Genomic DNA, 26,751 nt, shown 5'->3' with positions numbered 1-26,751 from the left:
CTGGGCAACAGAGAGAGACCCTGTCTCAAAAAATAAATAAATAAATACAATACAATACAATACAGAATTCTGGATGGTGGTGGCCCCTTGAGTTTTGCAATGGGTACATGAGTGTTTATCGTATTAATTTAAAAGTTATAAATATACATGAATTTTAAGAAGAGGATCCATGCAAGGTTCAATGATAATTGTATATCATTAACCAAAGATTTTAATTAATCCATTCTGTCACCTGAAGTCGGCCTCCCCCGCCCCCTGCCAAAAGTAAACACTTTTCTAATCAGGGCCAGCCACTGGAGAAACTGAAATGAGTGGGCGGGGTGCTAACTATTTTCACTTTTCTCTTCCTGTTTCTTCAGAGCCTGGGAAACAAGTCAGAATTTCCAATCTTTTCCAATTCCCACATGATTTCCTAATTTAAGATGAATTCAGAGAAAATAAAAAAGTCTTTCTCCATCTGGAGAAGACTCCGCCCCCTGCAGTGGAGCATCCTCCTTCGGGGATGAGGCCTGGGGTGGGGGTGCGCCAGCCCCAGCCCCCACACGGACGCGCCTTGGGCTTGGTCTTGGGGGAGCTACCTGCACTGTGGGGTCACATGACAGAATTAGTGGTCAGCCCTAGCTGGAGGTCCAGGGCAAACACAGGCGGGGGCAAGGGGCTGGGGGGTCGTGACCCTGCTGATTCAAGTGTCCCTTGCGGGTCCCGGACCTTCTGAGACACAAGCGCCAGGCTTGAGAGACGAGGCTCTGGGGTTTACCCCTGGGGGCCTCCTGCTCCCATAGCCGCTGAGAGCCGGCAGTTTGGCTGCATCGTAAGCTGGCGCTTTAGCTGGAAAGGGACGAGCCCTCGGCCAGCTCGCCAGCGGGAGGGACTCAGTCGTCCCATCCGGGATGCAGGCTCCGCAAAGCTCTTGATGCACTGTCAGGCTGGGAGATCCGGCCGCTCCCCTTCCCCCACACCCCGCATCTAGATTGGGGTGGGTAGGACATTTTAACGTGCTTCTGAGACAGCCACACTGAAAGGCACCTTTAGCGATTAGGAAACCCGCGCGGAGTTCAACCACCCGGCCTCTGCCGCGCAGAAGGCCCGGCCGGGCCTTTTCCTGCGCGGGGCGGGCGGCCGCAGCCCAGTAGCCCTGGCTTTGCTCCAGACCCGGCCCAGAGTGACATCACCAAACTCCGCCGATCGGCGGGAGGGGGCCCTGAAATCCCCTAAAAACAAAGTGAGTAATCGGCGGACCCACCCTCCAGGCGGGGCCGGGACCCGGGAGCTAGCCGAGCCACCGGGCACGCCAGCCTCTTCTTCCTCGGCGAGGCGCGCACTTGGCCCCGACCCCCGGCAGCGGCTGTGCGTGCGGCCTCTTCGTCCTCCGCGGGGCGCGCACTTGCTCCCGGCCCCTGCGCCGGGCGGCGGCGGGGCAGCGCGCAGGCGCGGTCGGATTCCGGGCAGTGACGCGACGGCGGGCGCGCGCGGCGCATTTCCGCCTCTGGCGAATGGCTCGGCTGTAGTGCACGCCGCGGGCCCAGCTGCGACCCCGGCCCCGCCCCCGGGACCCCGGCCATGGACGGTGAGGTCGCCCTCTGACCCCGCGGGGTGGCCGCGCCGGGGCCGCCGCGGCTGTGGCGGGAGCCCCCGCGCCGCTTTCCGTCCCTTCCTGCGCCGACGGGCGCTACGCAGGGAGCGGTCGGCCTGCCGGATGGTGGCGCGGGGCGGGGCAGGCGGGGAGGGGTCTGACTCAGTTTCCCCTCTGGGTGGAGGGGGGCCCTTGACTCAGCATCCTCCCTGGGTGGGGGAGCAGAGGGAACCTTGACTCAGTTTCCCTCCACACCGTCTATGGGGGCAGCTCTGCCTTCGTTTCCCTATTATGGGAGAACGCATCTGATCCAGTTTCCTCTCTGGATGGAGGTGGGGCGTGCCCTCCCTCAGTTTTCCTTATGAAAGTACAACAGGCCCTGATTCAGCTTCCCTCGGGAGAAGAAGGATTCCTTACCCCGTTTTCCCTCAAGAAGCAGGTGTTTCTGGTTCCTTTTCTCCACCCCTTAGTTTCACCTCAGGTTCTAGGGAGCAGGTCCTGACTCAGTTCCCCTGGGAGGGAGCCTGGCTTCTCCTCTCCGTGGAGAGCAGATTCCCTCTTTTGAGGATGGGCACTGGGTATGTGCTGACCCTGATCTCCCTCCCCTTTCAGAACTGTTCCCCCTCATCTTCCCGGCAGGTAAGTGGCCCCCGCGGCGGTCGGGGAGGTGCTCCCTGGGGTAGGGCAGCGGGGGCAGCCGCCTAATGGGGCTGCGGTGTCCCCTGGCAGAGCCAGCCCAGGCCTCTGGCCCCTATGTGGAGATCATTGAGCAGCCCAAGCAGCGGGGCATGCGCTTCCGCTACAAGTGCGAGGGGCGCTCTGCGGGCAGCATCCCAGGCGAGAGGAGCACAGATACCACCAAGACCCACCCCACCATCAAGGTGAGCACTGCGCCAGGGTGTGCGGGGAAGGGACTGTGGAACCCCAGCCCTCTGTGTTTGGGAGTCAGGTTTGGATGTCTGGGCCTCTGTACTTTGGACAGATCAATGGCTACACAGGACCAGGGACAGTACGCATCTCCCTGGTCACCAAGGACCCTCCTCACCGGCCTCACCCCCACGAGCTTGTAGGAAAGGACTGCCGGGATGGCTTCTATGAGGCTGAGCTCTGCCCGGACCGCTGCATCCACAGGTGAGCTCCCTGCAGGCTAGGAGGCCCAGCATGAGGGGACAGGAGGCGGGCTATGAAGTAGCCGTTACAGTGTTACTCCTTTCTGGACACAGGGCAGAATTCCTCACTCCTTGCCCTGACTCAGCTCTGCAAGTAAACTCCATTTGTCTTGAAATTATCTATTTGTACGTCTACTCTAGCAGATAAGAGCTCCAGGGGATACGGATGGGTCCCTAATCACTTCTGAATCCCTGACCCCTGTAGCTGGAAGGACAAGTCCCTCAGAGTCACATCTCTTGTTTGAGAAAGAAAACCATCGAACCAGCACTCTTCCCTGGAGTTGATATCGCAGTTAAGAGACAGGCCGTAAAAAAATATACAGGCTGGGCATAGTGGCTCATACTTGTAATCCTAGCACTTTGGGAGGCCAAGGCAGGAAGACCTCTTGAACCGAAGAATTCAAGACTAGCCAAAGCAACATAGTAAGACCCCATCTCTACAAAAAATAAATTAGCTGGGTATGGTGGCAATGCGCCTATAGTCCCAGCTACTTGGGAGGCTGAGGTAGGAGGATCGCCTGAGCCCAGGAGGTCACTGCTGCGGCAAGCTATGATCGAACCACTGCACTTGGGTGGCAGGGCGACACCTCGTCTTTTTTTTTTTTAAGACGGAGTATTGCTCTGTCTCCAGATTGGAGTGCAGTGGTGTGATCTCAGCTCACTGCAACCTCCACCTTCCGGGTTCACGCCATTCTCCTGCCTCAGCTTCCCGAGTAGTTGGGACTACAGTCGTCTGTCATCACACCTGGCTAATTTTTTGTATTTTTTAGTAGAGACAGGGTTTCACCATGTTAGCCAGGATGGTCTCCATCTCCTGACCTTGTGACCTGCCTGTCTTGGCCTCCCAAAGTGCTGGGATTACAGGCTTGAGCCACTGTGCCCAGCCCGACACCGTGTCTCTTAAAAATAAATAAATACACAGATAAATAAACAAGGTGCTGTCAAGAGTAACAGTTTCAGTCCTGAAAATAAAACAAGGTCATAGGATAGAAGGATAACCTGGGGTGGGGGAGTTAGGGGAGCTGGTGTGTGATGACTTTAGATTGGGAGGTCAGGGAAGGCCTCCCTCAGCTAAGACTTGAATGGTGAGAAGGAGGAGAGAAGTAGGAAAAGAACATTCCAAGCTGACCAACCAAGTGCAGAGGCCTTGAGGTGGGAATGAGTGTCCTGCGTTTAGAGGATGGAAAAGGAGCCCCGGTGGTTGTAAGCAGGGAGCCCACAGGGAGGCTGGCAGAGGCGGGGGCACAGAGGTGCTTGTCAGCTGAGTGAAGGGACAGAGTTCGTTGCAGCACAGTAGGAAGCCACTGGAGAGGGTTAGGCATGCAGCCACGATCTGGGGGTGGGCGGGGTAGGAAGGAGCAGGCCGGGCAAGGCAGGAAGGTCCGGGCTCTGTGAGAGACAATGGGACAGACGACTGGGGGCGCTCAGTTTCCAGAACCTGGGAATCCAGTGTGTGAAGAAGCGGGACCTGGAGCAGGCTATCAATCAGCGCATCCAGACCAACAACAACCCCTTCCAAGGTGAGGGCAAACCTGCCTGCCACACCCACACCCTGTGTCACCCTCCCCAGCCTGCCTTTCCTGCATCTCCCTCACTGGCCAAGACACAGTAAAGATGGAATCTTGGTGCCCATTCAGAACTCTCCCACTTTACCATTGGGAAACTCAGGCCCAGGAGGGAACATGACATTCAGGTCACAGTGGAGTCACTGCTGGGTTCTACCTCCTCTAGGACTTGTGTTTCACACACGCACCAACGGCCCTGCCAGCGCAGAGCTCCCTGCCCCCACTGATAGCACTTATATCCCCACTTCCCCTGCTCTCCTGATCGCCTGTTTTCTTGGCAGTTCCTATAGAAGAGCAGCGTGGGGACTACGACCTGAATGCTGTGCGGCTCTGCTTCCAGGTGACAGTGCGGGATCCATCAGGCAGGCCCCTCCGCCTGCCGCCTGTCCTTTCTCATCCCATCTTTGACAATCGTGAGTAGCGAGGGAGACGCAGAAAGGGGAGAGGGTGGGCCTGAATAGGAGGAAGGGGGTTGGGGTGAGTGTGGCCTACAAGAGATGCTCTGGCTTCATTCACTCATCTTGCGTATTTGTCTCTTCTTCTCTGCCCAGCTCTTTGTTGACTGGGGAGAGAGGGCAAAGAAGACCCAGAGCTGTCCTTGAGGTGTAGCTCTGGCCTGGCAGGAAGTCTAGCAGGGAGTCTGATGGGAAATGGGCATTTTCAGTATTGTGTGATGAGAAGGTGGTGTGCCCACAACTGCGATAATGACTCTAGGAAATGAACTCCCAGGAACAAGATAGTGTTTGAGAATGATGATTCAGTGATGGAAGCCCACAGACGAATTGGGCTGACTGATCAGCTGCAGTCTTTAATTAAGTAACCAGCAGGATGAATGGAAATAAAACGAATCTGGAGTCCCAAGGATGGGAAACCAGGATAAACTGGGGGTCAGGAGGGAAGGGCTCATTGCCAAGGTGGGTATGGACTGGCCTTAAAGATTGCTTTGGTCAGGTGGAGAAAGAGTGTGATCAGATTGGCACCCACTGGACTATAAGCTCCGTGAGAGCAGAGAGGTTTAGGTTTTGTATGTGGTTGTATTCTCCTTGCTTAGATCAGTGTTGAGCGCACAGTAGGCAAATACTTGTTGAATCGGTTGGGGTGAGGAGCTGATAAGATCTGACTTTGGCTGCAAAGGTGTAGGTGGCAAGCTCTGGGCAACCTTGACTCAGGGCTGGGCAGGGAAGTTGCATCTCCTGCAGGCCACCCTGGGGACCTCTGGTGGCTCAGGTCATCCTTGCTTGTTTTCACTGCCTCAGGTGCCCCCAACACTGCCGAGCTCAAGATCTGCCGAGTGAACCGAAACTCTGGCAGCTGCCTTGGTGGGGATGAGATCTTCCTACTGTGTGACAAGGTGCAGAAAGGTACACATCAGGAGGCAGGGGTGGGCTCTTGGGAGCAAGGGGTGAAGCTGAGCAGAGAAGGGGAGTGTCAGGTAACTGGCTTTGGATACTTCCTCCTGTGCCTCGGGGGCCTCAGGTGGGCCACAGGGTGATGTATCAGAAGACAAGCATCAGAAGTTGAGGGGGAGACCATGGAGGGTTAGACACACTGACCCACACTGCCCCTGCATTTCCTGCAGAGGACATTGAGGTGTATTTCACGGGACCAGGCTGGGAGGCCCGAGGCTCCTTTTCGCAAGCTGATGTGCACCGACAAGTGGCCATAGTGTTCCGGACCCCTCCCTACGCAGACCCCAGCCTGCAGGCTCCTGTGCGTGTCTCCATGCAGCTGCGGCGGCCTTCCGACCGGGAGCTCAGTGAGCCCATGGAATTCCAGTACCTGCCAGATACAGGTACACAGCTAGGGTGGCAGCATCAGGGCAGCTGGGCTCTGTGCCGTGAGAGAGAGGCCAAGACTGCATGTCTGGGGCTGTAGTTGAGGGCCAGAAGCTGGAGTCAGATCTTGGGATCCAAGAAATTGGAATCCATTTCTTGCCTCATTTAATAATAATGATACCTCAGACACTGAGCTAGTACTACACATCTACCCCTATTCCAGGCACTCCACTGGATTACCTGATTTTAATCTCATGACCCTTTTGAAGTAGGAGGTAGTGGCCAACTCGCCTGGGTTCACGTGGCTAGTAAGTAGCAGAGTCAGCGCTGGAACCCAGGCCATCTGGCTTCAGGGTCCTTTTGCCACACTGGTTGTCTTGTCACTACCATACAGCCCAGCCACATTTTGGTCGAGGTTTGAGTGTCCACTTGGTTTTAGGGCCTGTGCCAGGTATTGTGAATACAAAAAATGAGTAAGACATGCTCCCTGCCCTTCAGAATCTCAGTCACTTGAGGAAGACAAATGTGCAAAACAGATCCTTAAGTCACAGAATGACATGTGAAACAGAGGTGTGCACAGAGAAGCATGGGGGCATGGTGGCCTCCAGGGATCTGGAGACAGCTGCATGGAGAAGGTGGCATTGAAGCTGGAGAAAGACATGGAGGTGTGTTCTCCAGGCAGGTGGCCCAGCACCTGGAAGGGAAGGGGTGTTGGCAACTGCACGGCCTGTTCAGGGCCATCTTTGTGGTTTGAGCTGATGTTGGGCAGTGAACAGGCTCAGAGATAGGAGGGCCTGGTTAAGCTGAAGGCCTCTAAGCAGAGAGGTGGCAGGGGCAGATTTGGAAGTTGACTCAGGAGGCCACGTGTAGAAGATCAGAGACAGACTCAAAGCAGGGAGGCCATATTGGAAAATGTTGCTGTAGTCCAGGAAGAGAAGATGCGGCACAAACCTTACAGAAGGAATAGCAAAGCAAGTTCACATCTCCACCACTGTCCTCAGTTACCCTTCAGCCCTGCAGCCATTTTGCATCTTACAGACCAAGCTCAGTCTCACCTCAGGACGTGTGTCTAGCTGTTGCCTCTGCTTGGAATGCCTGGCCCAAGGTTTTAATGCAAGTGGCTCATGCCAGTCCTTCCCTGACCTCTAAATTAGTCCTTCCCTCTACATTTAGACTGCCCCGACCTCACTTCCGGTATCGGTACATCACTATATCTTTCCTGGACCACTGTCACTTGAGATTTTCTGGTTTTATTTATTTATTTTTATTTTTTATTTTTTTTGAGACAGAGTCTCACTCTTGTCACCCAGGCTGGAGTGCAGTGGCACAATCTCAGCTCACTGCAACCTCTGCCTCCCGGGTTCAAGTGATTCTCCCTGCCTCAGCCTCCTGAGTAGCTGGGACTACAGGTGCCCACCACCACGTCCGGCTAATTTTTTGTATTTTTAGTAGAGACAGGGTTTCACCATGTTGGCCAGGATGGTCTCGATCTCTTGACCTCGTGATCCACCTGCCTCGGCCTCCCAAAGTGCTGGGATTACAGACATGAGCCACCACGCCTGGCCGAGATTTTCTGGTTTGTGTATATGGTTGTGTCCCTCTCACTTTTTCACTAGGATGCCAACTTTTTGGGAGCAGACACCTTGTGTGCTTACGGCCACATCCCCAGTGTCTAGAAGGGAGGCACTTGATAAATATGTGTCAAGTTAGTGGTGGGGAGTGAGAGAAAAGAAGATAATCATTCCAAGGTTTCCAGCTTTGGTGACAGGGCAGATGGCAGATGGTTGGTCAGGGAATACAGGAGAAAGAACCTAGTTTTTGAGGGATGATGAGGTTGTCTTTGAATTGATGGAATTGAGGTGCTTTGGAGCTACTGAAGTACCATTGTAATTAGAAAGCCAGTTCTGAAAGCTCTGACTAAAATATGAAACCATTAGAGATAAAAATAAGAGTCTCTGCTGAAGTCTTAAGGCAGTTGTGCCTCAGCTGCCCCAGAGTGCCAAGGAATTCTCGCCAGGCCTGGGTGGAGGCTGACAGTGAGCCAGGATATGAGCAGTGCAGGAAGGCGTGAGCTGCAGGCCGGGGCTCCCCAGCGCTCTTCTTTCCCCAGAGCATGGCCCCTGTACTCGGCCTCACCATGTGGTCTTAGAGGGGCAGATTCAGCCAAGAGAGGCCTCCAAAAGCTGTGCAATTCTCAGAACTGCTGAGCGTCACACATCCCTTCTCATTGGCAGAGAAGGTTGGGAGAACGGGTCTTGGGAAAGCCTGGCTCCTCACTTTCCTCCTGAGGGGCCTTTGAGAGTGTTGGGGGCCCACCTGAGGAGAGCAAGTCCCACTTCTCCCCTACTTTTCCAGACGATCGTCACCGGATTGAGGAGAAACGCAAAAGGACATATGAGACCTTCAAGAGCATCATGAAGAAGAGTCCTTTCAGCGGTGAGATGGGGACTGGCAAAGCCAGAGAGGAAGGCAGTGGGCAGGGAGGGGACACCCTGGGGCTGAGAACTGACCCAGCCCTTGCCCTACAGGACCCACCGACCCCCGGCCTCCACCTCGGCGCATTGCTGTGCCTTCCCGCAGCTCAGCTTCTGTCCCCAAGCCAGGTAAGGATTTCCTTTTGTCCCACTGGAACGACAGGTTCAGCTCTGTTCAGCTGAGGAGCAGTGGAGATGCTGACTCTTGGGCCTACTGAATCAGAGGCTTTGAAAGGATGGCACAGGAACCAGCGACTTCCTGGGATGCCAATGCACACTGAAGCCTGGGAACCACTGTGCCAGTTAAATCCTATATTGGGTATCTTGGGATTCAGAAGTTAAAAATGCAGAATCTCTGCTCTCATCTCTCACTTGAATTAGGGAGAACAAAAATCACCTCTAAATTAGCAAGATGTATGTGCCGGTGCGAGGCTCAAAAACTGACAAGCTGTCCACTTCAGGCCGCTGCTCACTTGGTGCTCCATGGGCTCATTGCCTCTCAGGACTTAGTTTTTTAAGCTGTAAACTGAGGAATCCAGCTTATCTCTCAAAGTGTCCCTTCCTCTAAAAGTCTGGGAGAGTTTTGTGGGCTTGAGTAGTCAGGGAGGACTCCAAGGTGGAGGTGTGGCTAGAACTGGATGCTATAGCATGGGTCAGATGGGGTAAGAGGAAGGAGATAGGGTGTTGGCAGTGACTCCCTAGAGAGGGATTGAGCCTAAGCACCATGAAGAGGGGCTGGGGCACAGAGGATGGGGTGGATATCTAGGGCTTTCTCTGACCCCTGCCTCTCTGTCTCTCTCCTCCAGCACCCCAGCCCTATCCCTTTACGTCATCCCTGAGCACCATCAACTATGATGAGTTTCCCACGATGGTGTTTCCTTCTGGGCAGATAAGCCAGGCCTCAGCCTTGGCCCCGGCCCCTCCCCAAGTCCTGCCCCAGGCTCCAGCCCCTGCCCCTGCTCCAGCCATGGTATCATCTCTGGCCCAGGCCCCAGCCCCTGTCCCAGTCCTAGCCCCAGGCCCTCCTCAGGCTGTGGCCCCACCTGCCCCCAAGCCCACCCAGGCTGGGGAAGGAACGCTGTCAGAGGCCCTGCTGCAGCTGCAGTTTGATGATGAAGACCTGGGGGCCTTGCTTGGCAACAGCACAGACCCAGCCGTGTTCACAGACCTGGCATCCGTCGACAACTCCGAGTTTCAGCAGCTGCTGAACCAGGGCATACCCGTGGCCCCCCACACAACTGAGCCCATGCTGATGGAGTACCCTGAGGCTATAACTCGCCTAGTGACAGGGGCCCAGAGGCCCCCCGACCCAGCTCCTGCTCCACTGGGGGCCCCGGGGCTCCCCAACGGCCTCCTTTCAGGAGATGAAGACTTCTCCTCCATTGCGGACATGGACTTCTCAGCCCTGCTGAGTCAGATCAGCTCCTAAGGGGGTGACGCCTGCCCTCCCCAGAGCACTGGGTTGCAGGGGGTTGAAGCCCTCCAAAAGCACTTACGGATTCTGGTGGGGTGTGTTCCAACTGCCCCCAACTTTGTGGATGTCTTCCTTGGAGGGGGGAGGCATATTTTATTCTTTTATTGGCAATATCTGTATCTCTCTCTCTTTTTGGAGGTGCTTAAGCAGAAGCATTAACTTCTCTGGAAAGGGGGGAGCTGGGGAAACTCAAACTTTTCCCGTCCTGATGGTCAGCTCCCTTCTCTGTAGGGAACTCTGGGGTCCCCCATCCCCATCCTCCAGCTTCTGGTACTCTCCTAGAGAGAGGAGCAGGCTGGAGGTAAGGCCTTTGAGCCCACAAAGCCTTATCAAGTGTCTTCCATCATGGATTCATTACAGCTTAATCAAAATAACGCCCCAGATACCAGCCCCTCTGTGGCACTGGCATTGTCCCTGTGCCTAACACCAGCGTTTGAGGGGCTGGCCTTCCTGCCCTACAGAGGTCTCTGCTGGCTCTTTCCTTGCTCAACTGTGGCTGAAGGAAACCAGTGCAACAGCGCTGGCTCTCTCCAGGATCCAGAGGGGGTTTGGTCTGGGACTTCCTTGCTCTCCCTCTTCTCAAGTGCCTTAATAGTAGGGCAAGTTGTTAAGAGAGTGGGGGAGAGCAGGCTGGCAGCTCTCCAGTCAGGAGGCATAGTTTTTACCGAACAATCAAAGCACATGGACTCTTGCTCTTTCTACTCTGAACTAATAAATCTGTTGCCAAGCTGGCTAGAGATTCGGTTTTTTTCAGCAAACACTGAGCACACATTTTGCTAGTCACATCAGGCCAGACATTGGTGGTAGAGAGCTGGGTGAATGCGTGCACTGTCCTCTGAGAGCTTGCAGTCTGAGAATGCCCTCGGAAACCCCGAGTTACCGTCCAGTGGATGAAAACGGACAGCTAAGGCAAGAGTCCTAGCACACTGAGCCTAGTAGAGCCCGCTGGCTGTGGAGATGGAGGAGTTTCAGGAGTCTTCCAAGAGGCCCCATTAGCTCCAGGTCTTAGATCAGCTGAGAGTGGATCTCGAAGAGGGACTCAGCGTCAGAGGTAAAGAGAAACGATGTTCGAAAGATATGATGGGGCCAGGAAATGTGGGCTTAATTCCTTGGGCGGCCCAGGGAGTGTGTGCTTCTCTTAGGGAATGTGTAGTGCCAGGTAAAGATCTACCCTGCCCACCGATGCTTTGATACTCTGTTCTGGGAGGAATGGTGAAATCTTCAATCCACAGCCTCAGGAAGCCAAAACAAAGGCCGAGCCGCAGTCCACAGGGCTACAGCTGGACGTACTTCCGCTTTGCCCCAGCGCAAGCGCAGCAGCAAAAAGCGCTGGCCGGCGTAGGCCCCCTTCTCGAGTGCTCAGGCGCACAAGGAGCACTCAGCAACCGGAGGCCGGGTCCCGCGTCTGGGGGAAATCCCAGCCCAGGCCGATGGCGTCTTTGGGTTTCGCACGGTCGCGGGAGGACAATAGCAGGAGAAAAGGAGTTATCGTCAGCGGGAGGCGTCCCCAAATTCAGCGAGTCTCCTAGGAACACAAAAGGCCCTGGGTGCAGGCTGCGATGGGCGGCGCCTGCGAGACAGCAGGCCGACTCCGTCGAGGAAGTGGAGCTTTCCTCGGGGCTCTGGCTCCGGGGGACGGCCAGGGGCGGGGCTTGGAGCGAGGGCGGGCCTCGGCGGAACTCCCACGCGAGGGGCGGAGCCCGGGCTCGCGGTGGCCCGGTCAGGACCCAGGCGAAGCTGCCGGGGAGCGCCTGGGAGGCGGGGCCGGGGAGGAAGCGGGCGGGGTGAGAAGGCTCCTAACGCTGAGGAAGCCGACGGCTGCGCTGCGCAGGGACCCCGACCGGAGGTCCGCGACCGGAGGCCCAGAGGGAAACCAGGGAGCCAAGGCCCTGCAGCCCAGGCTGCGCCTCCCTCGTCTTGGCTTTCTCGCTCCCGCGACCTCCCGTGACCCACGGAAGACCTCTCCTGGTTCTTCTCTCATTCGTGAATGACCCCATCATGCTCATGGCTCAGCAGCTCCAAGTCCTCGTATCCAACCCAGACCTCTCTCCCCTGCGCGCCAGCCCCTGGACATCTCCACTCTGATGTCCTCGAGCCTCTCAAACTCACCCTGTTCCAAATGACCTCAGCCATCCCCAGCCTGCCTCTCCTTTTCCCTGTCAGCCCTGGCCCTGCCACCTTTCAAGGGCTCCAGCCAGAAACCTGGCCACTACCGCAGATGCCGCCTCTTCCCTTAGTAACTTGCGTCCAGTCTTTCCACAAGGTCCTGGAAAATCTGCCCACTTCTCCCCACTGTCACCGCTATCACTGAGTTTAAGTCACCACTAGACCTCCCACTGGACTGCGGCTACAGCCGCCTCCCTGCAGCCAAAGAGCTCTGACATCTAGATCTCACCCCCATCAATCTCCCTTCAAACATCAACCACATGACAGGATCCAAGTTTTCTGCAGACACACCCTCACTGACCAGAGCCTTCCACACTAGTCCACAACCAGGAAAAACTGGCAGTCTTGGGAACTGCCAACTCAGGATCCCTAGTGCACCTTCACAACCCTTTCTGATCCGGCTTCTTTGACGCTGGGTTCCTATGTGTGCCTTGGCTCTAGTCCAGCGGGCCTCAGCCAGACTGGTCCTACCAGGATACCTCTGACGTCTCTGCCTGGTGAACTCCTACCCAACCTTCAAAACTCAGCCCTCATATTACCTCCTCTGTGAAGCCTTCCTGATCCTCAGATGCTCTGTTTCTCCGAGCCTAGCTCATCTTGCCAGCACCTAAGTTAACAGACCCAGGGCCTAGGTCTCACCATGGAGCTTCAGCCAGCCTAGGGAAGGGACTGGAATAGGCATGAGATGCTGGGCAAGTCTGTCCTGTCTGGGCCTCAGGTCCAGAAAACAAAGGATTTAGACAAAGTCCCAAGTTTGGACTTGATGATGCCACTTCGGGGAAAGGCCTGGCCTCATGAGGAACAGAGAGGACCATAGACTGGTGAGGAGAGAAGTGGGTAAAGGGCTCATTTCCTCCAGGACATAGAAACAGCCCCAGTCAACTGAGGCGGAGATGCCACCGCCTCTGGAATTGGGCCCTGCAAGAAGTGGCCAGGTGGGTAGAGAGAGGATAAGGCCTGGGGGCTCAGTGGCTTCAGAGAGAAGAGTGAGGCCTGCACTGAGGCACAGGGCCTTGTGATGCATGGCCAGGGTAGGTGTGGGGTGTGGCCACCTGCTTCCCTGCAGAACCGAATAAACGTTATGGGAGAGAAGCCAAGCAGTGGCCTGGCCTCAGGGACCCCCTCAGTGAGTGCCAGCCCATCTCTGAGCCAGTGTTCCCAGGGCCTGACCTGACTGGTCCGAGGAATTTGGCTGGGGCCTCTGGAGGCAAAACCCCTTGCCCTGCCCTGTCTTGGACACATGTTCAGACACAGACGGCAGTGGCTTTTTTACTCCCTGAAGTCCGCTTTTCTCCACAGAATATTTACAAACAGGGAAGGGGTGGAGGCCACTTCCGCCACCAAATAAGGGGCTAGGGAGGGGGGCAGTGCTAAGACGCGCCTCTGCGCAGGGAGAGTTCCTGAGGAGGGCCCAGTGTGACCACGGTGCCCTCAGGGGCCCAGGTGGTTCCAGACGGCTCAGGCCAGGTCGGCGGTGGGTGAGCCCAGCTGCTTGGAGGCCAGGAGCAGGCGTGTAGCTGCACTCTCAGACTCCGCCTGCAGCCGCCGGTTGTTGTGTCTCAGGCTTCGCACCTCCTCCTCCAGGGCCGCCCTGTCTGCCTTCTCCTGGGGTGCCAGGGAGACAGGAGTCAGAGCCGCCAGCCCCTTTCCTGGGGCAGCGCTGTGACTCCCCCCAAGCCCAGCCCACCCCTCACCTTCTGCAGGTCCTCCTGCAGCTTCCTGAGCATGGACTCCAAGTGAGAGACCTTCTCTGAGAGGTTCCCAGGCTCTGGCCTGAAGACATAGGGGTCAAGACTCAGCAGGACCAAGGCAGGGGGCAGTGCACCAGCTGACTCCCAGCCCCACCTAATGAGAGGGGCCCCGCTGGTCTTCTAGGCATATGTGGCAGCAGAGCCCAGGACAGAGCTCCACCCCAGCGGACAGGCACGAAGGGGGCGGGTCATGTGGGCAGGTAAAGGGGCTGTGGGGAGTTGGGGAGCTTACTCAGCATCAGACTTTGGAGTTCCCTTAGGGTCTCCGCTCTCTGGGATGGGCTGTCCTGTGGGGACAAAGGGATCAGGTGGGCAGGTCAGAAAGGGGGCAAGAGCACTGCTCAGGCTTACCGCAGCACCCTGGTGGCCTCACCCTCTCGGGACAGCGACTCCAGAATGGTGTTGCAAGTGGAGGCAATCTCCGAGATGGCCTGCCACTCGTCCTCCAGGGTCCCACTGCCCGCCTCTGACATGACTGTAGGCACAAGGAGCAGGCTGAGCTGGGGAAGCCCAGGAGCACCCCCCGACCCCTCCCCTGCTCTCCTGGGTCCAGACTCACTCCTGCTGATGGAGTTCCGCAGAGACAAGGTACGTGGCAGAAAGGAGGCCCTCAGCTCCGGGGCCGGGTTGCCCTTGTCCTCAGAGCCACTGGGACTGCCTGGCCTGTCCTGTGCCACAGAAGTGGATACAGATTCAGTGATGCCCACTGTCACCACTGTGCCATTGGGCTCCAGAGCCTGGTTTCTGCTCACCTGGGTCAGGGGTGTCTCACTGTCAGCACTGGGTACTGATGGCTTGGCTGTGGTGGCCAGGAGGAGGTCCGGGGTGGTGTTGGGCAGGACTGGGGCCTCATCCGACAGGGAGCTGGAGAGAGCAGGGGTGGCTCAGAAAGGGAAGCGGCTTTCCCAGAGGCCTGGAGGAGAGGGAAGGCCAAGAGTGTGCACCTGCATGGTGATAGCGAGTTCTGGCTGTGCAGGAACTCAGTCCTCTCCTCGGCCAGATCCCCAGGCCCTGGAGGACTGCCACCATCTTGCAGGCACAGGTGCAGCAGCTGCTTTGTGGTGGGCAGCAGGGTCACCCCCTGGACCTCATCCTGCACAGGCTCTGGGGCCCCCCGCCGGCTGGGCTCCTGCAGCGACAGCGTGTACAGCTCTGAAAAACTCCTGTGGGGGGGGAAGGGTCAGGCAGGACTTCCCCAGTCCCCAGCGTCCTGCATCACCAGCCCCACCCCCAGCCCCTGCCAGGCTCACTTCCAGGAGCAGGAGAGCTCCCCAGCTTCCTGACAACAGTGAAAAATGTCTGCCTGGTTAATGGCCATTTTTCCAGACCATGGTTCAAATTCCAGTGCTGCCCCTGTATATCCCAAGCAAATCACCCTGAACATAAGTTTCTGCATCTGTGAAATGGGGTTAATAGTATGAACCTCTCATAGTGTGCTGTGAGGGTTTAAATAACCCGTGTAAATTGCTTAAATCCCAAAACTACTATCTGTAGCCAAATCCAGCCTGTGCCTTTTCCTTTTCTTTTCTAAAGCAGATGTGCCAGTTTCTGTACTGCGAGCTAAGCATGGATTTTACTTTTTTTTTTTGAGATGGAATTTTGCTCTTATTGCCCAGGCTGGAGTGCAATGGCGTGATACACAGCTCATGGCAACCTCCTCCGCCTCCTGGGTTCAAGTTATTATCCTGTCTCAGCCTCCCAAGTAACTGGGATTACAGGTGCCTGCCATCACACCCGGCTAAATTTTGTATTTTTACTAGAGACAGGTTTCAGCATGTTGGCCAGGCTGGTCTCGAACTCCTGACCTCAGGTGAGCCACCCACCTCAGCCTCCCAAAGTGCTGGGATTACCAGCGTGAGCCACCGCGCCCGGTTCGGATTCTACATTTTTAACTAGTGGAAAAATAAAAAGATTATTTCATGATAAGTGAAAATCTCATGAAATCCAAATTTCAGTGTCTGTAAAGTTTTAGCGAGACACAGGCACATTTATTTATTCATTTACCTACGACAGAGTAGCTACGGCAGAGACCAGATGGTCCAGAAAGCCCAAAATATTTATTATTTGGCCATTTACAGAAAATGTTTGCCTACCCCTAGCTTAGCACAGGAAGTTATCAATAGTGTGTAGTGTGTGTGGTGGGAGGGCAGGTGTCAATACTTAAAAAAAAAAAAAAAAAAAAAAGATAGTGGGGGCTGCTATTTGATCTTTTAAGCAGTGGGAGCAACGCCCTTAACTGGTCCCATTCTACGTATGAAGAAAGAGGTTCAGGGCACGGTGACTCATGCCTGTAATCCCAGAACTTTGGGAGGGCGAGGCAGGTGGATCACCTGAGGTCAGGAGTTCGAGACCAGCCTGGCCAACATGGTGAAACCCCATCTCTACTAAAACTACAAAAAATTAGCTGGCCGTGGTGGTGCATGCCTGTAATCCCAGCTACAAGGGAGGCTGAGGCAGGAGAACTGCTTGAAACCCGGGAGGCGGAGGTTGCAGTAAGCCGAGATCACGCCATTGCACTCCAGCCTGCGCAACAAGAGCGAAACTTCGCCTCAAAAAAAAAAAAAAGAGAGCGAGAGAGGAAGGAAGGAAGGAGAGACAGAGACAGAGACAGGGAGAGACAGGCTCAGACGGGCTAAGAGACGGGGGATTCTTTCCAGAAGGAAAGGTATCCACACTGGGTTCCTGAAACTGCTGATGGCGACCCGGGAGGCGCAGACTGCGTGGTGGCCAACTGCCGGCCCTCCCACCTCCCCGCGTCCCCGGCACCCTGACCTGCGAGGCCGGCCGCTCTCGTCGGGGGGCAGGACGGTGACGCAGACCTTGGGCGCCGAGCGCAGCAGCTGGACAGTGGCCTCGGGCCGGAGGCTGGGCAGCGTCTGGCCGCACACGCGCAGCAGACGCGCCCCGGGCCGCAGCCCCGCCGTCTCGGCGAACGTGAAGCGCTCCACGTGCGTGACGAAGCCCTCGGCGTCCACCTCGAAGCCCAGGCGGCCTTGACCGTCGCGGGGCAGCGCCAGCTCGCGGGTCTCGCAGCCACGGCTCACCAGCTGCGGGCGGGGCAGGACGAGTGGGCGGGGCTGCCGGGAGGTGGGGCCGCCCCAGCGCCCGCCCCCTGGACTGCCTACCAGGCCACACGGAACGTTCCACAGTCCCCGAGGGCCGAGTGTGCCACCGCCCGAGGGATGAAGCCCAGAAGTCGCTTACCCGAGGGCACCAGTTCCGGCCTTGCCAAGCCCCGGGGCTGGCTCTGCCCTCCTCGACTTTCCCTTCCGCAGGAGTAGGGGACAAAGGCGGCGGGAGGGATGGGTCCAAAGCAGGCTCCGCCCCGCCGCGCGCAGGGGCCCCAGTTTCCCGCTCAGGCTCACCTGCAGGCGCGCCACCACCTCGCCCACGGCTTGGCCGGGGGACCCATCGAAGCGCAGCGTGATTGCCTCCCCGCGGCCGTGGTACAGGTCCAGCTGCTGCTCGGAGAAGGTCCAGGCCAGCACGTCGCGACAGGCGCAATTGAACACTACGCGGCCGTCGCGCGGCGCCACCAGCACCAGAGCCTCGGCCGAGATGCCCAGCAGGCAGGGCACCTCGGCGCCTTCGGGGCCGCTCGCCTGAGCCCCGGCGGCGACCCGCGCCCCGGGCGCCGCGCGCACTCCCCACACCAGTGAGCCCGCTGCCTGCAGCTCGGCGCCCGGGCCCCGAGGGGCCGCCCGGCGCCTCCCACCCAGGGAGGGCAGGCCGAAGCGTGAAGCCGAGTCCAGTGACGTGGTGGTCACCTCGTTGGTGGCCAGGTCTTGCAGGTACTGCTGGCGGGTGCGCGTGGCCATGGCGTGGAACTGGCGCGCGTGGCCGGCCGCCTGCTCGCCATTCAGCGCCTTGGCCAGCAGGAAGGCCCGGAAGTCGGTGTTGGCTGCGAAGGGGCCTCCGCCAGCAGGCAGAGCTGGCCCGAAGGCCGGGGTGTCCTGGGTGCGGCTCACGGCCACCCTGTGGGGAGGGAGGTGGTAGTGAGGGGCGGCAGGACTCCATGCCCACGGGAGACCTGTGACCACTCCGGTGCCCACCTGTAGGAGGTGTGTGGCGTGCAGGGTGCATGTGCCCGCACCACTAGGAACACGTGCTGGAAGTGCGAGCGGATGGTGGTGGGGCAGAAGGGCTTGCTGCCAGGCTCCTGGAACACGATGGTCACAATGTCGTTGCCAATGTGGCGCTTCCGCAGGAGCTAGGGGTTGGATAGTAGGGGCTCGTGATGAGGCCTTCTGTGCCCCAAACCCCTCCTCATTCAGGCAGGAGAAAGCCAAGGCACCAATGGCTCCCCCACTGCCCCTGGTGAAGACCTAGGGTGTTTGTCCTTGGGAAAGGGCTACTAGAGGGGCGGATTGTTGGGGCCAACAGAGCTCCGGCCAAAGCCCGAATGTCATGGACCATGCAGGGCCCTCCATGGTTCCCAGAAGCCCCACCCCCACGCTGGTCCCCCTCACACCTGCTGCTGGTTATTAGGGGTGTAAGGCAGCATTGTGGACACGTGGAACATGATCTCGTGGTCCTGGTACGTGGTGTAGAGGGAGTGCGTGCCTGTGGAATCCGCTGTGGCCAGGGTGTTAGGGACACAGAAGGAGAAAACAAGGGGAGTCTGAGTGGCTTGAACTTGCCATTCCTGTCTGCACACAGGAGCCTCTGTGCCCTAAACAGCAGGTGGACAACCAGTCATGCCACCAACCAATGCCCAGTGAGATCCAAGGGCCTCAGCCCTGGGTGCCCCTTCTCCCCTCCCTCCACAGGCTGCAGCCCCACGCCAGAGTGAAGAGGGGTCAGGATGGGAGTTGAAATAGAATGAAGACAGAAATGAGAAGTGGTCTCAGAGGGAGGCCAGGGTCAGGTGTCCTAGGAGGACAGGTGTCACTCCAGGCCCAAGCATGTGTGGCATGCTGGGAAAGTGAAAGGCAGGCAGGGGGTGCTCAGTACAACATCTCCCGGGGTCCTGGGGCCCCTTCCACCAGGGAGGCAGGGGCACCTCTCTTCCATGAGGCTGAGCTGCTGGAATGTGTTTGGTGGAGGGGTAGTGCCCCCAAACCACTTTAGCCCCAGCTCAGGCAGTAGGGTACTTGGGCCTTGAGGGACAGTCCCAGCCCCTCTTTTCAGCCCATAGCTTGGCCCTCATAGCCCTGACTCAGATCCTTAGCTCACCCAAAGACCTCTCCAGTCCCCAGCCCCAGGATTGTAAGGACAAAGGAGTGACAAGGCAATTCGTGCTCACCCCTTCAGCACAGATCTGCTCCCACCCCCCCTGCCCCTGGGCCTCACTTTTGGTGTCTAGCTGGGCCCGGTAACTCTCAAAGCCTTTGAGCCGCACCACATCGCCCAACAAGGTGAGAAACTGCATGAAGGCCGGTCCCGCCTCCTGGTTGTTGTACATCTCCTCCTCCGAGCCCTGGCCCGCCCGGCAGTACAGGATGCCCACCTTGCGCTGGAAGCTCAGCTGTGGGTGGGAGACAGAAGGCATATGTCTCAGTCCCCTGCAGCCCCACCCCACCAGCTCTTAGGGAATGGATGGGACGCTGGCCTGGGGGCTGAGCACCAGCCCTCTCTGAGCCACTTGTGTCCTTGCCTGTCAGGTGAGTACAGTCTGTTGTGCTCCTCGTGCTTGGGAGGGCACAGGTAGGAAGGGATGGGAGGAGGCTGGTTCCCATGTGGCAGTAGAGAAGGTGATTCACAGAAAGGACCCTTCCAATAAACATACACATTATCATCCTCCTTATCTCAAGGCTGGACTGTCCTCTCCACCCTTGAATCCAAGGCACCCCCACCCCAGCCCCTGCAGGCCTTGAACCAGGCATCACCTCTCCACCATGCTCCCGTTTCCGCGCCCTCTATTCCCGGCTCTTCCCTCTGCAGATAACTAGATAACCGTGCCCAGCTCAAGGTGCTCTGAACTCCTCCAAACAGCACAGGCTCCCCTCCAGTGGTCACTTCCCTTTTCCACAACTAAACTTGTCTGCACTCACAGTCCCCACTTCGATTTCATTCCTCCCAACCCCTTGCACCCCCCACTCCCCATGTGGCCCCCAGATGTGGCCTCATCTTGGCACCCTCTCAGCCACAGGTGGCACTGGGGATAGCTGGAAACTCACCTTGCCTAGGGCCCCAGGGAGCCCGCCCTCTTCTGCCGGGGCCTCTTCTCCACCCATGCTCCTCCCCCTCCCTGGCTGCAGCAAGGATGACACCCCTATCTCTGCCTCCCATTCACACCAGCCTACCAAACCCCAGGCCTTTTTCTCCAGCTGCCTAATGTCTCACCTTGCTGTGACTCCCCCACCCTGCTCCTCCTCCTTAAAGGCACCATTTCTGGGGGCCAAGAAGCTGGGGAATCCTAGCGCTTCACCCCTTCCAGTCAGCCACATGACTACCCAGTCCCTCCTGGACTGTCACCTCCTCTTCACCTCCACTATCGCTACCACTGTGTCTAGCCTGGGCAACTGCAACAGGCTTCAGCCTGGCATCCCTGCCCCATACAGTCTAGTGCCCATGCTGCAGCCAGAGAGCTGCCCCTCTCAGATCTGCACTGTATCCCTCCATGGCTCCCCAGTGCCCACGGGAACAAATGCAAGCTTCTCCCCAGCCCCTCCCCACAATCCCAACCCCAGCCACGCTGAACTGACTGCCTAATGTGCCATGCTCTCATTCTCCAAGCCTTTGCACAAGTTATTCGTTTTGACCGGAAAACACCTGCTTATCTGGGCTTGAGCCCTTTTTGTGTTCTCCATGCTGGAAAACCCTGGCCAAGGAAGGGCTCTCATCACTACCCTTGTGGCCCAGGGAGCCCTCAGCATTCCCCTTTCAGTGTTATACTGCTCCTGTATTTCAGCAGTTCTCTGTGGGTCTCTTTCTCCCACCCAGCTGTGAGCTACTCAAGTGAAGCACCTGGTCTAGACCTGTCCCCAGCATCCAGTCTGAGGTCTGGCACCAAGAAGGTCTAAGAAATGTTTGTTGAATGACTGATGGGTTGAATGATACAGAGGAGGAGACTCAGCCAATGGGCAGCTTTCAGCATGGAGTGGGGGATGGAAGAAGCCTCCAGGAAGCTGTGAGCACCACCTTAGAGGAAACCCAGCAGGGGCTGTGGGGGAAATTGGCCAGGAATTGTGCGGGAACTGCAGGACCAGTGGGGTGAGTCAGACCAGGGCGTCCAGGGCTGCAAAGATCTTTTTAAAATGCAGACTCTGGGCCGAGTGCAGTGGCTCATGCCTGCAATCCCAGCACTTTGGGAGGCCGAGGTGGGCAGATCACAAGGTCAGGAGTTCGAAACCAGCGTGGCCAACATGGTAAAACCCCGTCTCTACCACAAATACAAAAATTAGCTGGGCGTGGTGGCACGCACCTGTAATCCCAGCTACTCAGGAGGCTGAGGCAGGAGAATCGCTTGAACCCAGAAAGCAGAGGTTGCAGTGAGCTGAGATTGCACCATTGCACTCCAGCCTGGGTGACAAAGCGAGACTCCATCTCAAAATAAATAAAGTGCAGACTCTGATTCAGATGGTCTGGGGTGGGGCCCCAGAATCTGCATTTCTACATGATGTGGCTACTGCTGGCCTACAGAGCTCACTTTGAGACGCAAGGCTCCAGATGACCTCTGATGCCTTCTCTCTGAAAAGCCAGCTCTCCTGGGGTCACCACCCAACCCAGGATCAGGGTCAAGGCTAGGGGTTTGGGAGCTGGGCAGGCTGGGTTCAGACTGGGGCCAGCTGTATGGCTGGGGGCTCCGCGGCCCGCCACTCACCACTTGCTCATCCAGTGTGAGCAGCGTCCGTGGTACCTTGGGTGAAGCTGAGCCCAGGCGCAGGCAGCTGGGGCTCAGCTGCGGCGCCACGTGCTCCAGAAGTTTCCTTGGGGACAGACCCCGTGGGGGCCCCGGCGGCAGCGCGTCCTCCGAGATGGTGCCACGGAGGGTCCGGAGCTGAGGAAGGGGTGTAAGGGCACTCAGGATGCATACAGGGTGTCGGGGAGGCAACCCACGTCCTGATCCCGCGATCCCGGCCTACCTGCGTGGTCCGCACGATGACGCGGTAGCTGTGCAGGGTGCCCCCTCCGCTGCCTTCCTTCTCCTCCCGCCGCAGGCTCACTGCCACCGGGCCCAGCGACTCGTCCATCCCGAAGAAGTTCTGGTGTTCTGGGGGACCGCGCCGAAGAAAACGATTGGTCCCGCCCTCTGGCAGCCCCGCCCCCGCCCGACCACGCGCATCACTAAGCCCCGCCCTAGGCTTCATCTCACCACCAAATGCTGACCCTAGACTAAGTCCCGCCCCTCTGTAGCCCCAAGCTCAATATCTTGATCTCAACCCTGACACAGAGGTGGACCCAGACCCAGACCTAGACCCACGCGGCCGGCTCCCAGGCCTAAATCCTGCCTTGGCCCCGCCCACCACGCCCTCATTCTCCCGTCTATGTCCTGGAGTCCTCTCTCCGCAGTGCTGGTGAGAACAAGGTTCACGGATGCAGGGATTTGAGGCCTGAGTTTTCACCCCACAGAAAAGCCCATAGGGAATCTCTCCCCAACCTGGCAGTTTGAACCAGATGGAGGATGAACCAGTATGGAGGCAGAGAGACCAGCCCTGGCTGGGGTGAGGGGCCAGGGATTAGCCTTAAGAAGGTGGTTGAAAGTGGGTCCAGGAGGACCCCAGCTCAGCTCTTGAGGCCTCCCAGGGCCAGGGACTTTACAGGAAATGGACAGTTCATGAGCCCTACTGTGTGCACTGCAGGTGACAGGGACCTCTTCTTCAGCCCCCCTCCTCCCCTCCCTGGAACTGCCTTTCCTCACCTTTGCCATAGAAGTACTTGCGGTAGTAGCCAGCACCCAGGTCTGCGTGCTCCAGGCTGTAGGCCGAGGTTCGGTTCTGTGGCTCCTCCAGGATGGACACGGCCGCGTTGGGCAGTGCAGGGGGCACAGGTGGGGATGCTGGTCCACCCAGGCCTAGCTCACCTTCACCCCCGAGCTCACACACAAAGCCAGGTGCCCCATGCAGCAGGTCCGAGCTGGCAGCCTGGTCCTCGGCTGAAGCCAGGGTCCCAGAGCTGGCCTCTGAGTGGCTCCCCGTCCCCTGAGACCTCGGAGCCCAATCAAAGAGCAGGCTTTGCACGTCATAGTGGGCAAACCATCGAGGCTCAAGCACTGGCGGGAAGGCAGGCTCTGGTTCCTCTGCTGGCAGCCCCAGCAATGCCAGCGGGTCAGTGAAGAGCCGGGTGGAAGTGGCTGCAGGGCGGCTGGCCTCTTCGTGGCTGTGGGCACGGGCACGGGGGCTGGCTGGCGTAGGGGGCCTGGCCTCGCCTGCATCGCTGCCGCTGCGCAGGAGCGGGCCCCGGACTGGCCTCGGCTCAAAGGTGTGCGGTGTCAGCGGGGGCCTTGCTGGCTGGCGCAGCTTGCGGGCAAAGAGGTCATCCGTGGATGCAGGGGCCATGCCCCGCCGAGGGCTCCCCACACCGCCGGCCCACATGGGCATGTTCTGTGGGCCTGACTCTCCGGGGGCTGGGCCGCATTGGCAGGCACGGGTGTTTGGTGCCCAGCCTGAGGTTGCGGCAGCAGTTCCTGCCCTGAAGGAGGAGGGGGCTGCTCAGAGGGGCCTGGGCAGAAAACAGGAACCCAGGCCCCCAGCCTGGTCCTCCACCACCCGTGTTGGCTTCCGGCCCCATCCGAGACCATCAAAGCTGCTTCCGCTTTCCAGGCCACTTCCTTGTCTGCCTAGGGCTGAGGTTTCCAGCCCCCTCCCCAGCTTTGCTGGGCAGGGCTAGAGGCTGGGCTGTTGGGTCTTGGTCCTGAGGGTCCTGGAGCCTGGGCAGCCCTGGGGCTGCCAGGGTCCCCCAATTGCCACCCACACACCTTAGCTTTGGCCTGGGCCCAGAGTAAGGGTCCCACCAGGACCTAGCCCAACTGGACAGATGACTTGTATTGGCTGGGACGGGAAACCCAGGGGCCACTGGTGGCTGGGTCCTGCCCACTTAACAAAGGGAGGACGTCCTGTCCCCAGAGACCTTCCTCCCTGTCCCTCCCACTTCCTTCAGGGTCCCTGGAGAGCTGATCACCCAGAGAGGTCTGATCTCAGTGCCCTGGACCTCAAGGCCTCAATACCATAAGGACACATGGGTTCCCAGGAGGGCAGCGGCAGGGCAGCAGGAATGGCAAGAGGACTTCCTTCAGCACAGGAAGTAGCCCCAACTGTGGGCCCAGCCCTCTGCCAGGCCCCCACATCCTGAGGAAGGTGCTGGGGTCACAGCAGCTGTCATGGGACCCCAGTCACCCTGGCCTGAAGGACAGGCCAGCTCACCTTCTTGCAGGCTACTGTGCCCAGGCTTGGGGGCAAGAGGAGTCACAATGACAGGGACCCATAGGGACCTCTGCCTACCTGGTCTCACTGATGCAGACAGGAAGGTCTGAACCCCATGTGACAGATGGTCAGATGAGGTCCAGAGGAGACGCTCTTGCCTGAAGCAATTCCGTGTCAGAGCTAGGATGTGAGCCTGGGTCTGTCCATCTCCAGGCCCTAAGCAGGGCTGCACCTGCCCACTGCTGTCTGTGTGCTTAGGTGTTGTGGGGGTGGATGTTGGGCTGAGGTTCAAGGTCTCACAGGATGCAAGATTGAGACACCCAAAGCCCCAGGGACCTGCTAAGTGCGGAAATGTGACGCCAGAGGCAGGTGCAAATGGTGGTGTGAGAACTTGAGGGAAGCCACGCCCAGGCAAGCCCTGGATGGAGTAGGCAGTGAGGACAGGGAGCTGGGGAACCTCCACTGGGGGTACAGGCATCTAATGGTGGGTCTTCATGCAGCATCCAGCGACATCATGCAGGCTGGGCCGGAGGGGGATAGAGGAGGGGCTCCACACACCCCTCGTCTGGGGCTTCCAGAACCAAGCAAGGGTCGGCTCCCCAGCCCAGGTGACTTCTACCTTGATTTCTCCTGAATAAACTCCCATGCTGACCTTGAGCCTCTGTTTTCTCATCTCTAAAATGGGGTTAACTGGCCGGGTGCGGTGGCTCAGGCCTGTAATCCCAGCACTTTGGGAGGCCAAGGCGGGGGGATCACCTGAGGTCAGGAGTTCAAGACCAGCCTAGCCAACATGGTGAAAGCCTGTCTCCACTAAAAATATAAAAATTAGCCGGGTGTGGTGGTGTGCACCTGTAGTCCCAGCTACTCAGGAGGCTGAGGCAGGAGAATCACTTAAACCTGGGAGGCAGAGGTTGCAGTGAGCCGAGATTGCACCACTGCACTCCAGCCTGCAGGACAGAGCGAGACTGTCTCAAAAAAAAAAAAAAAAAAAAAAAAAAAAAAAAATGGGTTTAACTATTTATGTCCCCTCCCAAGGCTGCTGAGAGACTGAGAAGAGTGAGGTGAGTGTCACTAGCTATCTGTGTGTGTGACGGGTGTAGCCCCTGGCTCCATGAGCCAAGCTCTGGGCACATCCAGCGCTCGGGCATGGGCTATAGTGTGTGAAGGAGTAGGAGGGCATGAGGGAGGGGGTCTGTGCAAGCCCTGCTCGGTGTGGGCTGAGCTCTACACGCTTGGAAGTGAGATCTGTGCATGTGTGCACCCAGCCTGTGTGCTGCCTCTTGCTGTGGCCCAGTGCCAGGCTCTGGCGCTGCCTTGAGGGGTGTTCTTGGGCTCTGCCCCCCACCCTGAAGCTTCACACAGGGTCCATTGAGGCCAGGACATTCCTCTGGGCCTGTGTCACTAGGGGTGGGGGGAAAGGGCCGGCCCCGCCCCCACAGATCCGGAAGGCCTGGCTGCCCCAGGAGGAGGAGCTGGCCACTTCCCAGCACATCTGGAGGTCATGACCCCATTTCGGCTGCCAGGGGGCGCGACAGATGTTTCCTCCCAGGCCAGGCCAGGGACTGGGGTGGAGGCCGTCTAAGAGGAGCCTCAGAATAAGGGGGAGCCCCGCACACACTTGCAGTGTTGAGGGGGAGGGGGTCACAGCGCCGCCACCAGGAGTCAGGAGCCGCCGCCTCCACTCACCGGCTGGCTGGCCAGGCTAAGCCGTCACACAGAGAAAGTAGGAACGGCTGGTCAGAGACAGGGGGCTGGACATACTGACTCGGGACTGAGCTGGAGCCCGGAGGGAAGTTGGGAGGGTGCTGGCGGCGAACGTGGCGAGGACCCCACTCCCATACACATCACCCGGGCCCACGGCTAGGCCACCTCTCCCCTGTCGGGCCCGACAGCAGTGCCTCCCGTCCCCTGCTCCCGCCAGTACCTCTGGGGCTCCCGCCCAGCCGCCGCCGCCCGCGCTGGGGTCCCGCTGCCGCTCTCCCGCTACCGCTCCCGGCGCCGGCTCCGCCTGGGGGCGGGGCTATGCTGGGAGGCGGGGCCATGCTGGGAGGCGGGGCCGGCCAGGAGCCGTCCGCGGCGGGAAGCGCACCAGCGGGAATTCCAGGCCTGGCGGCGGCGAGCACCGACCAGTGCTGATTCTAAGGCCATTTCCTCTGCTGAGAAACTTGTGCCAGCCTTCCAGACCAATCGGGAGGGCTAGCGGAGGCCACCTAGCGTCCAGCTCCCAGCCGGCACACAGCAGGTGCTCAAGTGTCTGCCACTATTTTATGGAGCACTTGTAAGCACTGGGCACTGGGCAACTGTTCCACTAGCGCGCTCTCATTTATTCTAAAAACACCTTAGATAGGTGTCATCTCTTTACGCCTTGGAGCAACTGAGGTCCAGAGAAAGGCTTTGGCCAAAGACAAGCCTGATAAATGTAGGAGCCACCAGACCTGGAAGTCTTTGACCATATGGTGGGAAATGGCAGACAATACCCTTCAGATAAAGGCTTGAAAAG

General features: G+C 58.2%; 2 protein-coding genes across 3 annotated transcripts; one reads left to right on the top strand and one right to left on the bottom strand.

Moving 5' to 3' along the window:
* The first annotated feature begins 1,269 nt into the window (after positions 1 to 1,269).
* Positions 1,270 to 10,761, top strand: RELA (RELA proto-oncogene, NF-kB subunit). Its single transcript, XM_003274199.4, has 11 exons — positions 1,270 to 1,567; positions 2,186 to 2,212; positions 2,303 to 2,454; positions 2,556 to 2,704; positions 4,171 to 4,262; positions 4,589 to 4,720; positions 5,564 to 5,668; positions 5,887 to 6,099; positions 8,438 to 8,518; positions 8,611 to 8,685; positions 9,363 to 10,761. The coding sequence occupies exons 1-11, from the start codon at positions 1,561 to 1,563 to the stop codon at positions 9,983 to 9,985; spliced, it is 1,656 nt and encodes a 551-aa protein (XP_003274247.2). The 5' UTR covers positions 1,270 to 1,560; the 3' UTR covers positions 9,986 to 10,761.
* Positions 10,762 to 13,449: 2,688 nt separating this feature from the next.
* On the bottom strand, positions 13,450 to 26,261 carry SIPA1 (signal-induced proliferation-associated 1). 2 transcript variants are annotated; one of them, XM_030811212.1, is made up of 16 exons: positions 26,176 to 26,261; positions 22,751 to 23,520; positions 21,975 to 22,102; positions 21,713 to 21,889; positions 19,240 to 19,414; positions 18,419 to 18,522; positions 18,000 to 18,157; positions 17,313 to 17,922; positions 16,720 to 16,994; positions 14,892 to 15,110; positions 14,700 to 14,811; positions 14,507 to 14,615; positions 14,321 to 14,422; positions 14,180 to 14,234; positions 13,891 to 13,969; positions 13,450 to 13,801 (listed from the first exon to the last, which is right to left on the bottom strand). In XM_030811212.1, exons 2-16 carry the CDS (start codon positions 23,427 to 23,429, stop codon positions 13,655 to 13,657), a joined length of 3,129 nt encoding a protein of 1,042 aa, XP_030667072.1. In that variant the 5' UTR covers positions 23,430 to 23,520; positions 26,176 to 26,261; the 3' UTR covers positions 13,450 to 13,654. The 2 variants fall into 2 exon arrangements, with proteins under 2 accessions (XP_030667072.1, XP_030667073.1); XM_030811213.1 differs by lacking the exon at positions 26,176 to 26,261 and having other exon boundaries at positions 22,751 to 24,965.
* Positions 26,262 to 26,751: the final 490 nt, after the last annotated feature.

The sequence above is a fragment of the Nomascus leucogenys genome, chromosome 4, assembly GCF_006542625.1.
Source record: "Nomascus leucogenys isolate Asia chromosome 4, Asia_NLE_v1, whole genome shotgun sequence".
NCBI classification, from domain to species: Eukaryota; Metazoa; Chordata; class Mammalia; order Primates; family Hylobatidae; genus Nomascus; species Nomascus leucogenys.
This window is presented reverse-complemented; position numbering and strand designations above follow the sequence as displayed.

Excerpts from the sequence above, each read along its gene's own strand:
- RELA (XM_003274199.4), top strand. Across the intron at positions 4,721-5,563 it reads TCATCCCATCTTTGACAATC|GTGCCCCCAACACTGCCGAG; the intron begins GTGAGTAGCGAG and ends TCACTGCCTCAG. Across the intron at positions 6,100-8,437 it reads CCAGTACCTGCCAGATACAG|ACGATCGTCACCGGATTGAG; the intron begins GTACACAGCTAG and ends CTACTTTTCCAG.
- SIPA1 (XM_030811212.1), bottom strand. The coding sequence starts at position 23,429 with ATGCCCATGTGGGCCGGCGGTGTGGGGAGCCCTCGGCGGGGCATGGCC. Across the intron at positions 18,158-18,418 it reads CCCCTAATAACCAGCAGCAG|CTCCTGCGGAAGCGCCACAT; the intron begins GTGTGAGGGGGA and ends TCCAACCCCTAG. Across the intron at positions 13,802-13,890 it reads TGCAGGAGGACCTGCAGAAG|GAGAAGGCAGACAGGGCGGC; the intron begins GTGAGGGGTGGG and ends CTGGCACCCCAG.